Source organism: Octopus bimaculoides, chromosome 7 (assembly GCF_046866305.1).
Source record: "Octopus bimaculoides isolate indiv1 chromosome 7, ASM4686630v1, whole genome shotgun sequence".
In the NCBI taxonomy this organism is placed as follows: Eukaryota; Metazoa; Mollusca; class Cephalopoda; order Octopoda; family Octopodidae; genus Octopus; species Octopus bimaculoides.
The window spans coordinates 18,375,641-18,392,253 of NC_142934.1; the positions used below are offsets into that span (position 1 = coordinate 18,375,641).

Here is a 16,613-nt window from a genome sequence, read left to right on the forward strand (position 1 = left end):
GCAAAAAGAGACATTAAAGGATGACGATGACGATGATGATGACGACGACGATGATGATGATGATGACGACGATGATGATGATGACGATAATGACCATCATGATGGTGATGATGATGATGATGACAATGAGGATGATCTCCTTTAGGCACTAAATGCTATCACTAAACTTGTTGCAGAGATTTACACCTGAATAAGCTAAAATGTCTAATACAAGATTCAAATATTTCCTAGTTTCATTTATTTGTTTTTTTTCCTTATTTTCAGTTACTTTTTTTTCTTCTTTAAATTTATTCTTCACTGATTCATTCATTCATTCATTCTTGTGTAAAAAGGATTTCATCTCAACACTGCAAACCATTTAACCACAAATCAGTTTTCCAGTTAGTTTAGCATTCTATTAAAGCTCACTGAGTTGTATGCTGTCTGTCTCTCTCTCCCTCCTCACTGTATCTCTGTCTCTCTCTCCACCTCTGTCTCTGTCTCGCTTTCTTCCTCCCTCCCTCCCTCTCTCTCTCTCTCTCTCTCTCTCTCTCTCTCTCTCTCTCCTACTGTTAAATGAGGAGGCACTAAGAGGATCTCATCACTTCACCTTGTGAACATCTCAGGATAGTGTCAAAGACAAGATTTGAACTCAAATCTCTTCAGTCAAAAGGCCACCTCTTTATTGACACAACTGTCCTGAGTATTCACCTCTTCATTCATACACCTAACCCTAATGATCCCGATTCCTCCATCTTCTGGAGAATATTCACAGAAAAAAAGAATAACAGTAGAATCCATCTCTCCATTTTCCTTATTGTTATTACTAAAGCGGTGAGCTGGCAGAAACGTTAGCACACCGGGCAAAATGCTTAGCGGTATTTCGTCTGCTGTTACGTTCTGAGTTCAAATTCCGCCGAGGTCGACTTTGCCTTTCATCCTTTTGGGGTCGATGTAATTGACTTAATCCCTTTGTCTGTCCTTGTTTGTCCCCACTGTGTTTAGCCCCTTGTGGGCAATAAAGAAATAAGAAACATTAGCACACTGGGTGAAATGCTTAGCGGTATTTCATCTGTCTTTACGTTCTGAGTTCAAATTCCACCAAGGTTGACTTTGCCTTTCATTCTTTTGGGGGTTGATAAAATAAGTACTAGCTGAGCCCTGATAATACTTGTCTTCTTTTCAGAAAGAACTTTAAATGTTGTACTTCACACCCACACATTCAAATACATTCCTTTTCATCATCATCATCATCATCGTTTAACGTCCGCTTTCCATGCTAGCATGGGTTGGACGATTTGACTGAGGACTGGTAAACCGGATGGCTGCACCAGGCTCCCATCTGATCTGGCAGACTTTCTACAGCTGGATGCCCTTCCTAACGCCAACCACTCCAAGAGTGTAGTGGGAGCTTTTTATGTGCCACTGGCACAGGAGCCAGTCATGCAGTCTTGGTATTAATCACATTCGGATAGTGCTTTTTACATGCTACCAGCAAAGGAGCCAGTTGGGGCACTGGCATCAACCACACACACACACACATATATATTTATATATATATATATATAGATATACACACACACACACACACACACACACACACACACACACACACACACATATATATAGTGTGTGTGTGTAAGGCCTTGTAGTACACTCAGTACAATGTCAGCAGCAATTCAGATCTGCAATTTGGTTTTAAAATCTGTTTCATTTATTTTATTTCTCTTGATTTAGGTCTTTCAGAGAAAGAAGCATGGCGACACAGTCTCATTTCCCCCTCCCCTTTACATTTGAAACTTTTCAATATTGCTCTGTAAAAAAAAAAAAATTTTTTCTGGGTTCCCTTCTATTCTACCAATCTCCTTAATCATGAGTCATTTGTCATGTTTGTCATGTCAAAAGGTCATTAAAAACCCTACATCATGCTACTGTATTTAATTTTTGAGTGTTTTGTTTGTTTTGTTTGCTTTGTTTTTTTTATGCCAGACAGCAAGTTTTAGTGTTTTTCTTATCAAACATTTGATGTCAGCTACAGGCCTTGATAATTGTAAAGAGCTTTTAAACAACAACAATCTTTTCAAGATTCTTTGGAAAAATCTAAATCTTGTTCAAGCTTGTCCAAATTCACATTATACTGTTTTAATTAGGTTTCGTAATAATGACCTAGTGTTCTCAATTAATGTTAACAGTTCTTAATGTTGTCCTTGTTGAATATTTTATTTATTATTTGCAATTGGCGAAGATAGCCTCAAAGGTTTCATGGTTTCCAAGAATGCTACCGTTCACTGTTTCATTGCATTTCTGATGGTGACAGTGACAAGTGAGGGTCACCGACTACAATTTCTTAACTAAGTTTATGCCATGGCCATTTTATATTAGTAAAAGTTATAGACAGACGTACACGCACACACACACACACACACACACACACACACACATGCGCACGCATGTTAAAGTTTGTTTTTATGTCAAGTTATACTCTTTTACTTGTTTCAGTCATTTGACTGTGGCCATGCTGGAGCACCGCCTTTAGTCGAGAAAATCAACCCCAGGACTTATTCTTTGTAAGCCTAGTACTTATTCTATCGGTCTCTTTTGCCGAACCGCTAAGTCACGGGGATGTAAACACACCAGCATCGGTTGTCAAGCGATGTTGTGGGGGACAAACACAAACACACAAACACACACACACACACACACATATATACACATATACAACGGGTTTCTTTCAGTTTCCGTCTACCAAATCCACTCACAAGGCTTTGGTCGGGCTGAGGTTATAGTAGAAGACACTTGCCCAAGGTTCCACGCAGTGGGACTGAACCCAGAACCATGTGGTTGGTAAGCAAGCTACTTACCACACAGCCACTCCTACGCCTATATATAGAAACAATTTAATATCAAACTAAAGGATAATCTTTCATAGTATATGTGTTTATCAAACTTCACTTTCCCTGTTGACTTTTATAGTATATCTAGGATATAATTTGAGAAAACTTTGCTATAACTACCAGGTCAAGTTACCTTTTAGGGTGTCCCTGATTGGCTTTCAGACAATAAGAAGTTGATTTGTAAGGGGGGACTTACTTGCCATGTAGCAGACCAACTGGCCTGCTCTTATGTTGGTAGCAGACCAACTGGCCTGCTCTTATGTTGGTAGCAGATCAACTGGTCTGCACAAATACTGTTAGCAGATCAATTGGCCCGCTCATATACTGGTAGCAGATCAACTGGTCTGCACGAATACTAGTAGCAGATCAACTGGCCTGCTCATATACTGGTAGCGGATCAACTGGTCTGCACGAATACTAGTAGCAGATCAACTGGCCTGCTCATATACTGGTAGCAGATCAACTGGTCTGCTCATATACTGGTAGCAGATCAACTGGTCTGCACGAATACTAGTAGCAGATCAACTGGCCTGCTCATATACTGGTAGCAGATCAACTGGTCTGCTCATATACTGGTAGCAGATCAACTGGTCTGCACGAATACTAGTAGCAGATCAACTGGCCTGCTCATATACTGGTAGCAGATCAACTGGTCTGCTCATATACTGGTAGCAGATCAACTGGTCTGCACGAATACTAGTAGCAGATCAACTGGCCTGCTCATATACTGGTAGCAGATCAACTGGTCTGCTCATATACTGGTAGCAGATCAACTGGTCTGCACGAATACTAGTAGCAGATCAACTGGCCCGCTCATATACTGGTAGCAGATCAACTGGTCTGCTCATATACTGGTAGCAGATCAACTGGTCTGCACGAATACTAGTAGCAGATCAACTGGTCTGCTCGTATACTGGTAGTGGATTAACTGGTCTGCTCGTATACTGGTAGTGGATTAACTGGTCTGCTCGTATACTGGTAGCAGATCAACTGGCCTGCATGAATACTGGTAGTAGATCAGCTGGCCTGCTCATATACTTTCACTAGTTATATATGAGGATGAAGCCAAAATAAGGCAGAAACATATTTGAAGTTGTATCTGATATTTTCTGGGAAAAAAGAAGAAAAAAATCATTAGCCATCAACTAATATTATTGATTTTTATAATGTCATATTTTTTCAAACTGCATATTTTATTGTACTTAAACTTTTTAATGTTCCACACATTAAATATATTAACATTTATGCAGCTAACGTTGTTTATACAGATGGTATCTCTGGAATTATTTAATGTCTGCAGTTTTTATAGTTAACCTGTAAATTGTCAATTTATTTCTGTGTGAGAGTATGCAATTTTGCCACTGTAATCATCAAATAGTTGCAACATAATTTGACTTGTACATTGTCGAATATGTTACATAAGCATTCAATTCATGTCTCTACTGAATATGCCATAAAATATTTCTGGCATTGTGTCAAACTGAGAATTTATATTTAACATGTGTGATTGTATGGTTAAGAAGTTTGCTTCCCAACTACATGGTTTCAGGTTCAGTCCCACTTAGTGGCACCCTGAGAGAGTGTCTTTCACAATAGCCCGAAGCTCCGCAACCTTTTTTCACTTGCGGTGCACTTATATTCTTTTCAAAATTTGGCGGCACACCTAAACTAAAAATATAACTAAAAATATAGGGGAAAAATTATGTTCAGGTTAAACTGTGGCACACATAGCATCATCTCGTGGCATACCAGTTGCAGAGCATTGCTATAGCTTATAGAAACTGAAAGAAACCCATTGTGTGTGTGTGTGCGTGTGCAGATGTGGCTGTCTCATTAAGAAGCTTACTTCCCAACCATGTAGTCTTGGGTTCAGTCCTGCCTGGGGAAATGTCTTCTACTATAGCTCCAGGCCAAGCAAAACCTTATGAGTGTATTTGGTAAATAGAAACTGAAAGAAACTTGTATTTATGTGTGTGTGGTCATAATAGTTTACCATCAGTTTTTATTTTAACTCAGAGACTTTTCTCTTTCTTTTGCCATATTATAATGTTCGAGAACTTTTCAAAGTTTTGCATACATTTTCATTCCATTATATCTTTTACATTTCCAGACTTTTCTTTCTTTTTTTTTTATGCTGTTGTTGTTACAACTAGTTCCATTGTGTCCATATTTGGTACTTTTTCCTGCTTTCAAAAATACACATTCTGATAACCAATCAATCATTGGTCAAGTTTGATTGATATTGTGTGAGTGACCATTCATATTGATGCCAAAAATCATGCATGCTTCAGACAAAAGGTATGTGTGAGTGTGTGTTTGCAAGTATATATGTGTGTGTGTGTATAGGTATATATTAGAGAGGTGGGGAGACAGACAGATATGTGTATTCTCTTGCTAACTCTGTTCAGAGGACTGTGATCATGCTGGAGCATAATATTTTTATATCAAACAGTGAAGCTTACTATTTTTCATATCAGATGACGTTTTAATCTGTGCTTAACATAACCACCATCCTGTCCTCAACCATATACATTAAAAATTGGTTTTTCAAAGAAGAATATCTTATTACCCTCAAACGACATCTGGACAGATTCCTTTGAGGGATACCAGACAAAGCACTTGTACCTGCAGTCGTGTATATATATGGCTGCATGGGCTACATTTTCAAACATCTACGAGGAGAGGTTTCTCCCAGGACTGTCTCTCAGCACAGAGTCTTCTCCCATATGAGTGCTCTCGAGTGTGTTAAGTGTGACTTTGTGCAGATATATTTCGTTCAACACTGCTTTACGTGACATTTTAGTATACACAGACATATATGTATACACACACACACACACATATACCCATAAGGCAATGAGCTGGCAGAAACATTAGCACGCCGGGCAAAATACTGCTACGTTCAGAGTTCAAATTCTGCCGAGGTCGACTTTGCTTTTCATCCTTTTGGGGTCGATTAAATAAGTATCAGTTATGGACTGGGGTCGATATAATCGACTTAATTCGTTTTTCTGTCCTTGTTTGTCCTCTCTGTGTGTAGCCCCTTGTGGGTAGTAAAGAAATAACACATATACTCATACATTTTATTCCTTCATTTCATTTTACACGAGAAATATTGATAGTGACTTCAAAGTTTCGGTTCAGTTGCCTTCATCAGACTATATGCCAAAGATAACTAAGCTGAAATTTTGAAGTCACTGTCAACTTTTTTTTTTTTTTTTTTTGTGGCAATAAAATCAATGATACTTTACTTAAATCTATTGAGTGAGCCTTCAATTAATGTGTTTTGCACATCGCAAATATATATATGTGTGTGAGCATATATGTATATATGTATGTGTTATGTATGTATATATGTATATATATGTATGATTATATACATATATATGTATGTACGTATATGTATAGATGTATGTATGTATATATATATATGTAGGGACGTATGTATGTATATATGCAAGTATGTATATGTGTGTGTGTGTATGTATATATATATATATAGTCAATTAAATATAAAAGTATACCCCTGTTTCTTTATATCTGTCAATGTCTTGTTTTGCATTCAATATCATTCAACTATGGTTTGTTGAACAGTATTTCTGCATCACTTCAACTTTATTCACTTGCTACTTACCTGTAATTATTGCACCTGCATTTTTTTCTTTTCTTTTTTTTTTCTATTTCTGCTTTTTCCGTTATTTGTTTTTTGGGGTTTTTTTTGTTTTTGTTTTTCATTATTTTCATTTTGTTTTCATTTGTTTATTTATGTTTACTTGCATGACTTTGTTGTTCTTGTTGTCATTGCTGCTGCTGTCATTACCGCTGCTACCTCTACCACCATCACAACCACCACCACCACCACTACTACTTTTATACTGATACACAGGTATCAGACGCAAAACTTTTTCAGGAGATGTCGTCGACTGTGACCAACTTAACGGAAAAAGTAAGTATCCCCCCCTCCCTAACCAAACACTATTGAATGGCTTCTTTTTCCTTTTTTTTTTTATCTTATTTGCTTTCTTGCCTGCTGTTTTCCCTACACCCTTAATTAATTTTTTTTATTTATCATTAATCACCTTTTATCTTTTTATTATTTTTTTTTTTGCGTTGTTTGTAAAACTAATTGTTATTTTCTTTATAATTGTTTATCTATGTAACAACATATCTACTGCTATAAAACTAACATGTGTAGTTACTAAGCTAAGAAATAACTAAATTGATCAAAATTAATTAAATATATATAGTTTGCTTCCCAACCACATGGTTCTGGGTTCAGTCCCACTGCATGGCATCTTGGGCAAGTGTCTTCTACTATAGCCTCAGGCCAACCAAAGCCTTATAAGTGGATTAAGTAGACGGAAACTGAAAGAAGCCATCATATATATATGTATGTGTCTGTCTGTCTGTGTGTCTGTGTTTGTCCCCCCAACATCGCTTGACGACCGATGCTGGTGTGTTTACGTCCCCGTAACTTAGCGGTTCGGCAAAAGAAACCGATAGAATAAGTACTAGGCTTCCAAAGAATAAGTCCTGGGGTCCATTTGCTCGATTAAAGGCGGTGCTCCAGCATGGCCGCAGTCAAATGACTGAAACAAGGTAAAAAGAGAGTGATCTCATAGTTTTGAGATTTCAATGATGTGATTGTATATTTTTAGAATGACATTGTAGGATAGGTGTGAAAGGCCAAGTCTGGCCAGATTGAACATAAAACGGGTAGAATATTTGGGTCAGAAATGCATGGCTTAAATCCGAAAGGGTTAATGTTAGAGTCATAAATTATTTAAAATCATTTTTCACAAAAGGCAGCCATATTAAGCTGATGTTGAAGTTCAACCAAGTAGACCAATGTTATCAATGATGGATCTTCAACAGTGATCCACAAAACTCTATCAGCCATGCTTCTCTATATATTATCCCATTTTCTTTTTGTTATTGTTGTTTGTGTATTTTTTTAACCAGTCATTCTTTATATCCTACTATCAGTATATGTGTGTGTGTGTGTATGTATGTGTGTGAGTATATGTATGTGTATATATGTGCATGTGTGTGTGTGTGTGTATATATATATATATATATATATATATATATAGGGAGAGAGAGAGAGAGACTGACAAACAGTTATCCCTTCGAGATCAATAAAATCAATTGATATGGGTATGGTTTGAACTCTAACCTTCCTAGACACTTATTGATCTTCCATTTGGTTCTTTTTATCTACCAATGAGCCACTGCCATTCATTCTAGATTGCTGGCTCCCATTTTCACTAATCCATTTACAAACCACGAAAACTTCTTCATGACTGCCCTCATCTGCATGCTAGAAATAGCAGCTAGATTTCCCTCAAATCATACACTGTTCTATTAGAAAAAAAATAATGGCACATGGAGCAGTTTAGTAGTCTTAGAGGCATTACATCTGATTAATAAAAGACACGCTTCTTTCAGTTTCCACTCACAAGGTGTTTGGTTGGCCCAAGGTGTGCCACAAAGTGAGACTGAACCTGAAATCATGTGGTTGAGAAACAAAGTTCTTTACTATACCGCCATGTCTGCACCTTCATGTGGCCACACCTGTTTTAAAATGATCTAAATTTAAAGCTTTCCATCATGTAAAATTATGTTCCAAATGCCAGCTTAATAATAACGACAGTCATTTTCGTAAATGCTTCATTATTTTCGAAATCACTTCCAAAATTAATTGAAAGAAAAAAAAAAAAACAACGGTGAATTTCAATAGAAACACAGCCACAAAAGTGTTGATATCCTTTTCTAACCTTTTTTTTTACTCCTAAATATTTAACCATCTTCTTCTTCTTGTGTGTGTTTGTGTGTGTGTACACTATTTCTAAAACATGGCTTTCTGATTTTTGAAATTTGCAATTATCTGCTTGATATCACAGCGTTTTGTAGTTTAATTTTCAATTTCACAGGAACGGAAATCTTATTAAGGGACATTGGATTTCATTTTGAAACCTGTTCTTTTTCCGTGCCTCCCTTCTTCCCTCCTTCCCATTACATTAGTTCTTATATTTCGAACTGGGCAGTTGCCAGGGATTGGGTTTTGCAGTTCTCTATCAGAATGCCAATTTTGCCAGCAATTATTTTTATTATTATTTTTTTTTTTTTTTTTTTTGTTAACGAGTCTCCAAACTGTACTTAGTTCGGAGCTGGTCATTGATTGTGACTTGCCTTCGCTGGGATCTGTTTGGTTTCATACACTCTTATCACAACCATGAGGTGGTGTGGGGGAGGAAAGGTTAGAGTTCAGCGGAATAACTGTATTCTCATATTCTCTCGCCCACTTCTTTGCTATTGGTCTCTTCTTTTTCTCATTCTCTGTAACAGAAACACACACACTTCTGTCTTTCTTTTACCATCTCCCTTCCCTTTTCTTAGTCTCTCTCTCTCATATAAACTCACACATACACACACACACACACGTGCATATATTACATACTCCCTCTATCTCTCTTTCACATAAACTCACTCTCATAACATACACACATTCACACCTACACACGCACCCCACACCCACCCACACACACACATACATACACTTGCATATATCACATTCTCTGTCCCTCCCTCCCTCTCTCCCTCCCTCTCTCTCCCCCCCTCTCTCTCTCTCTCTCTCCCTCTCTCAGACTTACACCTTCTTTCATTGTTCTTTGTTTTCTTTTTTGCTCTTCATTTTCTTTTCCTCTCACTCCTCTGACTTATCCCCTCATTCCATTACTCTTCTCTTTTCTCTCTCCCCTTTCCATACACACGCACACACGTAAATCTAGGTATGTGTGTGTGTGTATATATATATATATATATATATATATATATGTACATGACTCTCCCTCTTTTCTCAAAGCTGTCTGTTTCCATAAAGTCAAATTAACTGATTCTTTATTCAGATTGTATTCCAGGGACAAGAAACTTGCTTTGGCTTCAAATATTTCATTCGCTCAACTAACAAACGCATTCCTAATCACTCTCAATCTTCCTTACAAGATATCTCAGTAGTGTGGAGGGCCACGAAATATTCCTGATGTTTCACAATCGTTTCACTTTGATGCTTTCAGTTTGTATAGGATAGTTTAAAATGAAATCACATCCAGTGAATTGGCAAAGCTATTAGAGTGTCAGATACAATACCTCAAAGTATTTGTTCCTTTGTTCCGAATCCTTGTGTTCTGAGTTCAAATCCTACCAAGGTCAATTATGCCTTTCATCATTTGAGAATCAATAAGAAAAAAAATGTATTGATCCAGAACAGTGGATTGATGGAAATGTAAGAATGTTGGACCAAATGTCTTGTGGCATTTGTTCTGGTTTCTGGCATTCTGAATTTAAATTCTACTATGGTTCCCCCAACCCTTGCCTACCTGAGCAGTAGGTTTAATTTGTTCTGGTTGATACTCCACACCTCGGGTGTCTTTAACAGTGTCCACATTGTTGCAGTGATTTTAGCCAGGTTTGAAGTTTAAGGATATCTTCCCTCCTTCCCTTCCCACTTGTCTTCAAAGTTCTATGCATGGTCATGGGCATCACCTTCTCTCCTGACTAAACAGATGAAAAAAGAGACAGACAGACAGACAGACTTTGACTAGATACAAAGGCCTTGTACTTTGGAAGAGGTAGAGAAAGAAAGTGTGACATAAATTTTTCTTATGCAAATTCACCTCACCAAGGTATTGAAACTATGTCCCTGTCTCAACGTTTAACCTTACCAAACAGGAAAACTGCATTCTTCTTCTTATTATTATTAGGTGGCAGGCTGGCAGAATCGTTAGCACACCGGACAAAATGCTTAGCAGTATTTTGCCTATTGCTATGTTCTGAGTTCAAATTCCACCACGGTCAACTTTGCCTTTCATCCTTTTGGGGTCAATGAAATAAGTACCAGTTACACACTGGGGTTGATGTAATCGACTAGCCTTCCTCACCCAAAAATTTCAGGCCTTGTGCCTATAGTAGAGAGGTCTATTATTGTTATACTCTGAGCTGATGAACAAAAATCAAACCAAATAAATATAACAGTTAGTTAATGAATTAGATAAATTAGATAATTGCCATTTTTTAGATTTTAGACATTTATGAATGCCACTTTGCTTTGAGAAAGAGATTCAGTAATAGATTTGGAACCATGTGCCTGGCACTTGCTGAGTGACTCCATTAACAATTACACTGGTGCCTGCCAATCACATGATCTAAAATTAGTTGTGTAAATAATTTTTTTACTATTTTTATAAATAATTTTTTGTTAGAAGATCATTAGTATGTTACTTAAAGAAACATGCAAGATAGACTAAATCTTATATAAATTTATTACATGTTATATAAACTAATGTCCCATCAAGCAAGGTGCATGTCACCATTTCAACTTCATTTTTACGGTGAGATGCCACATGATCACATGACCAACCAGGCTATCAGATGTTGTTATACACCACTGGTCAGAATGTGTTTTGCATCATCTTAGCGTTCGAATAATGATACCCTGCTGGCTAGGCAAACAGGTCAACATTCTCCCCTGATCAAAAGGGAGACTGGAGCGATGAAGTGTTTTGCTCAAGAGCACAATGTGCCGTCCAGTCTGGAAATCAAACCCACAATCCATTAATCATGAGTGGGATGGCCTAGCCTCCAGGCCATGCCCCTCCACAAGGTGAGATATATACCTTAAAAAATATTACAATACACATAAGCTAATGTCCTATCTAGCAAGGTGCATGTAACCATTTGATTTATACAGTGAGATATATACCTCTCGCTTTCCAAGGGTGATCTGGAGTGTGAGTTTGTGTTTTTTGTGAAATTTTTTTGTGTTGGGGGAGAGACAACTAATGTTAGCGTGGTTTGTTTTGCATTTCAGGTGAAAGAGGGCACACTGCTGAATGACGTCGGCTCCTCCATGAGCGGTTTTGCTTTCAAGGTATGTCCAGCCACCCTCCTCACTCCCTGTAAATAAAAAGCACACATACACGTGTACACATGCACGCACATACACATGCACATTCATGCACACACACATGCACACTCACGTGCTTATACACACACACACGTACACACATACACAAAGTCTCTATTTTGATTTTGATTTGTATTTTTATGTTTTTTTATATTTTTACCTCCACCTTAGCAAAGGCAGAGGTATTGTTTTCAGTCGTATTTGTTTGTTTGTTTGTTCATGGACAAGATTTGTGACTGGCACGTACTGATTAGATTTTTAGATCAATCTGGTACTGGACAAGGATTCTGGATTTTTTTCCTGTTTTTTTAACTTAATTTTTGAGAGCGATCAGGTTCATTTTTAGTATTCTCACTTGTGAGAGCAGTTGAGTTTATTTCAGATATTCTCATTTTAAAAATCATCTCTGACTAATCGTTGAGAAGGCGTTGGTGTTGCTTTGGTGGAGGTTTGCGCTTTCTGAGTGCTCTTGTTGTTAATAATTTGTTTCTATTCTAACGTTACAGATAAAAATATTCCAATGCTGTAGGTGACAAATATCATGAAATCACAGCATGGTCAATTTTGCCCTTAAACTTTTAACTGTGAAATTAAATTTCATAGGTATTTCAGTAATGATGTTAAATATCTACCAAAACATTTAGAATTGGTATTCTCTGCAAGTTATGTTGCCTCAATAAATTTGACATGTCTCAACAAAAAATAGTTTCAAACATGACATTCTTCAACAAAAGTTTGATATATATATATATAGAAATGTTTCATGCGGTTAAGGATATATCTGAATGGATATATCTGATTTCCACTGTAAAAGGGTTAGTAACCCTTCTGTGGCCCCTTGTCAGGTACTGGGGTGGGGGTGGGGGGTCAATTAAATTTCACTGTATTTTTCTTCAAAATATCCATTATCGTTGTTGTTTAGGCCAAGGTCATAGTTGACTGAGCAAACTTATGATTAGAGATTCCCAATATGACTACCCCACAGCTTAATATCATATCCAGGGAAGTATTTTCTTCTCTGTCTTTAATAATTATGTCTGGTCAATTAGCCTGGATCATTCTGTCAGTGTTGACTGGAAAATCCCTGCGGATAGTGGCATTTTTTTACCTTTTTAACTGGCTCAGAATGATGTTCGTACCAGTAAGCAGGAGTGCTGATTTTGTAGTGTTTACATATTTTGCCAGGCATGCTAACAGTCCAGCCAGCTCACTGCCGTTATCTGTTATTAATATCACTGAAGTTGACTTTGCCTTTCATTTTGGAGTCAGTAAAATAAGTACCAGTTGAACACTCCTGGGTTTGTGCCAAAATTTGAAACCAATATTAATGTTGATTTGTTGTCTATTGTTTATGTATGCCTGATTTATATACAATCTATGTCTTTCAGTTGTCTTCAGCTAGCGCTAAAGGCTGGCAGGGTTTGTCTTCATCACTTTGGGGTGGAGAACCAAAAACTACTCTTGCTACTGCTGACACCAGCCCCGGAGAAAAAACGTCGCTCCTGGGTGGAGGAAATGGATCACCAACAAAGGGAAAGTAAGTCAGCTTTTTGTCTTTAGTTTGTTTTAGTCATTGGACTGTGGCCATACTGGACACCACCTTGAAGGGGTTAGTGGAAGAAATTAACCCCAGTACTTATTGTTTTGAGATCTTGTACTTATTGTATCGATCTCTTAAATGTAGGAACATAAACAAACCAATACCAGTTGTCAAGTAGTATGGTGTGCGACAACAAAAACACAAATACACAGTAAGCCTTTATGTGGTTTCGATCTACCAAATTCACTCACAAAGTATTGGTCAGTCTGGGACTGTAGTAGAAAACACTTGCTCAAGTTTCCCTGCAGTGGGACTGAACCTGAAACCACATGGCTGCTGAACAAGCTTTCTTAACCACATAACCCTACCTGTGCCCACTGGCCATACCTGCATATAACGTTTGTAGCCTTTGTTTAAAAAAAAACTGAATTAAAAATTAGTTTTAAATGACTCTACAGCAATATTTGCACATAACTGTAATTTAATATACTGCAGCTTTGTTATTCGCCAATGCAAATTATCTTCTTTGTAAATGTAGTTTGAGATGACCATTTAGTTGTGTGGAATATGTATTCACAACCTTCTCTACTCTCCGCTCTACCTCTCTCTCTATCACACCTCCGTTCAATCAAGGGAGCTTTTTTTGTTTAGCAAGTTACTTAGTGATCTCAGTTGTGGAAGTTCCACAAAAAAAGGCACTTAGTACTCCCTTTCTCTCTCTTTCTCTCTCTCTCTCTCTCTCTCTCTCTCTTTGAAGTACATGTCCAACTCATTTTTGCCAACTGAGTGGACTGGAGCAACATGAAATAAAGTGTCTTGCTCAAGGACACAATGTGCCACTGGGAATCAAACTCATGACCTTACAATTGTGAAACAAACACCCTAGCCACAAAGCCATGTGCCCTCACAAAGTTAAATCATAATTATTGCATGTATGCTGTATTTTCCTGGTATTACCCATGATGGCAAAAGTATACTTAAAGTTATCCATCATATGATTGGTTAAACTCATAGGATTATAATGTCTAATATCAATTAGGCTGTGTGGTAAGTATCTTGCTTACTAACCACATGGTTCCGAGTTCAGTCCCACTGCATGGCACCTTGGGCAAGTGTCTTCTACTATAGCATCGGGCCGACCAAAGCCTTGTGAGTGGATTTGGTAGACGGAAACTGAAAGAAGCCCGTCGTATATATGTATGTGTATATATATATATATATATATATATATATATATGTATATATATATGTGTGTGTATATGTTTGTGTGCCTGTGGTTGTCCCCCCAACATCGCTTGACAACCGATGCTGGTGAGTTTATGTCCCCGTAACTTAGCAGTTCGGCAAAAAGAGACCGATAGAATAAGTACTAGGCTTACAAAGAATATGTCCTGGGGTCGATTTTCTCGACTAAAGGCGGTGCTCCAGCATGGCCGCAGTCAAATGACTGAAACAAGTAAAAGAGTATATACAAGGGAAATAATAATTTCTAATATTTTTTTTTTTATTTTCTATTTTCTAGGGATCCCAGCAAGAACCGGTTGTTGTCAGATGATGAAGATTCTTGGGGAAGCTGGGGCGCTGGAGACTGGCATCCCGGAGAAAGCAATGTTAGCAGCAATAGTGGCAGCACAAAGGCCCAAAGCCCTCTAACAGACATTTCACAAGACAACCCTGCAGTTAATGCTGCTGCAAAAAAGAATGAGATGAACGAGCTGGAGAAATGGCTGAACGCTGGGCAGCTGGATAATGACAGCCCGAAAACAGGGGCCAGTAAAACGCCGTCCAAGAAGTCAGATTTTATTTCCGATTGGGACGATTGGCAAATGGGTGGCACAAAGGGCTCCACCTCACCTGCTTCGTCTACCAAGTCAGCTTCCACTCTAGAAAGCCCAGCTTTGAGTAGCAAGAAAAAGACAACCCCGTTGACAAAACCACAGCAAAATAAGATCCCCAAAAACCCCACTGCTTCTGCTGCTGCAGTCCCGGGCTGTTACGAAGCCTCCGACTGGAATAATGACTTCAGTGTCAAACAGAATGAACCACTCGTTGGTAATCTGGTGGACCTTGGTTCCGATACGAGCACAGCTCAGGACAATTTTGGCTGGGACAATGAGGTGTGGGCTCAGGATAGTGATGATGAATGGCAGTCTCTTGAGGCCAATAGTACTCCAAGTCGATCAAGAATTAAGTGAACGGAACGGTTAATAGTTAACTCGTAATGTGAATGACATGGGGAAGAAAGATTTAAGTTTCCTGTTGTTGATGTTGTTGTTGTTGTTGTTGTTGTTGTTGTTCTTTATTTTTCTTCTTCCTCCCCCTCTTTCCTCCTTCCGTCCCTCCTTCTCCCGCTCTCCCTTGATTAAATCTAACATAACGGCAGAAATACAACCACCACCAACACACATTCCCACTAACACTATCATATAATCACCACCACCTTTTACACACACACACACACTTCTTCAACATACATATTGACATGCACATTCATGCATCTACACACACTTTACATGCACACACACACTCCTACCTCAACACATACATTTGTAAATTGACACACACACACACACACACACATTCATACATCTACATAACTACATACATACATTAGCATGTTTATTAAATATTCCGAGCAAAAATGCTACTAAACTTTAGAATAATCTGGATGCTATAAAACTGTGGAGATACACACTCACACACACACACACATATATATAAGGCAGACATTAAACAATGATGATGATGATGATATATACATACATTGGTGTGCAGACATTATTTGTACAAATTTGCATTTGTGTATATAACTGTCTGAAATTCTAGGTGCATTTGTTCTGTGTATGTATGGGTATGATGTGCGAGAGTGTAGATAAGTATATTTGTGTATGTGTGTACACACACACACACACGCATGCACATACATACTTACACACACAGAATGAGGGAGAGAGAGGAGAGGTACTCCAGCATGACTGTCCCTGTAAAGGCTAAAACAAACTCCACAGGATATCATATTTTCTGGCATACAAGTTGAATTTATCAGAATAAAAGCTACGACCAAAAAGATGCAGGTCAACTTATATACCAAGATGAGTTTGGAAGGCCAAAAATTCCATGTGAAATGCAACAAGATTTGGAACAATAGTGACTATGTTTGAATGTGTTTTCACTTTTCACTACTAATTACATGTGAAGACATGTAGCTTAGCAGTTAGGTTATTTGGCTCACGGT

At 38.0% G+C, this 16,613-nt stretch overlaps 1 protein-coding gene across 2 annotated transcripts in view; it reads left to right on the forward strand.

Moving 5' to 3' along the window:
* Positions 1-15,644, forward strand: part of LOC106873885 (ADP-ribosylation factor GTPase-activating protein 1) — a 175,015-nt gene extending 159,371 nt beyond the window's left edge. The window contains exons 9-12 of one of the 2 annotated variants that reach the window (XM_089354885.1): positions 6,760-6,819; positions 11,743-11,802; positions 13,227-13,375; positions 14,901-15,644. In XM_089354885.1, coding sequence (XP_089211011.1) covers positions 6,760-6,819; positions 11,743-11,802; positions 13,227-13,375; positions 14,901-15,573 — 942 coding nt within the window. In that variant the 3' untranslated portion in view covers positions 15,574-15,644. The remainder of the gene's footprint in view (positions 1-6,759; positions 6,820-11,742; positions 11,803-13,226; positions 13,376-14,900) is intronic. The other variant, XM_089354886.1, reaches the window with a different exon arrangement.
* Positions 15,645-16,613: the final 969 nt, after the last annotated feature.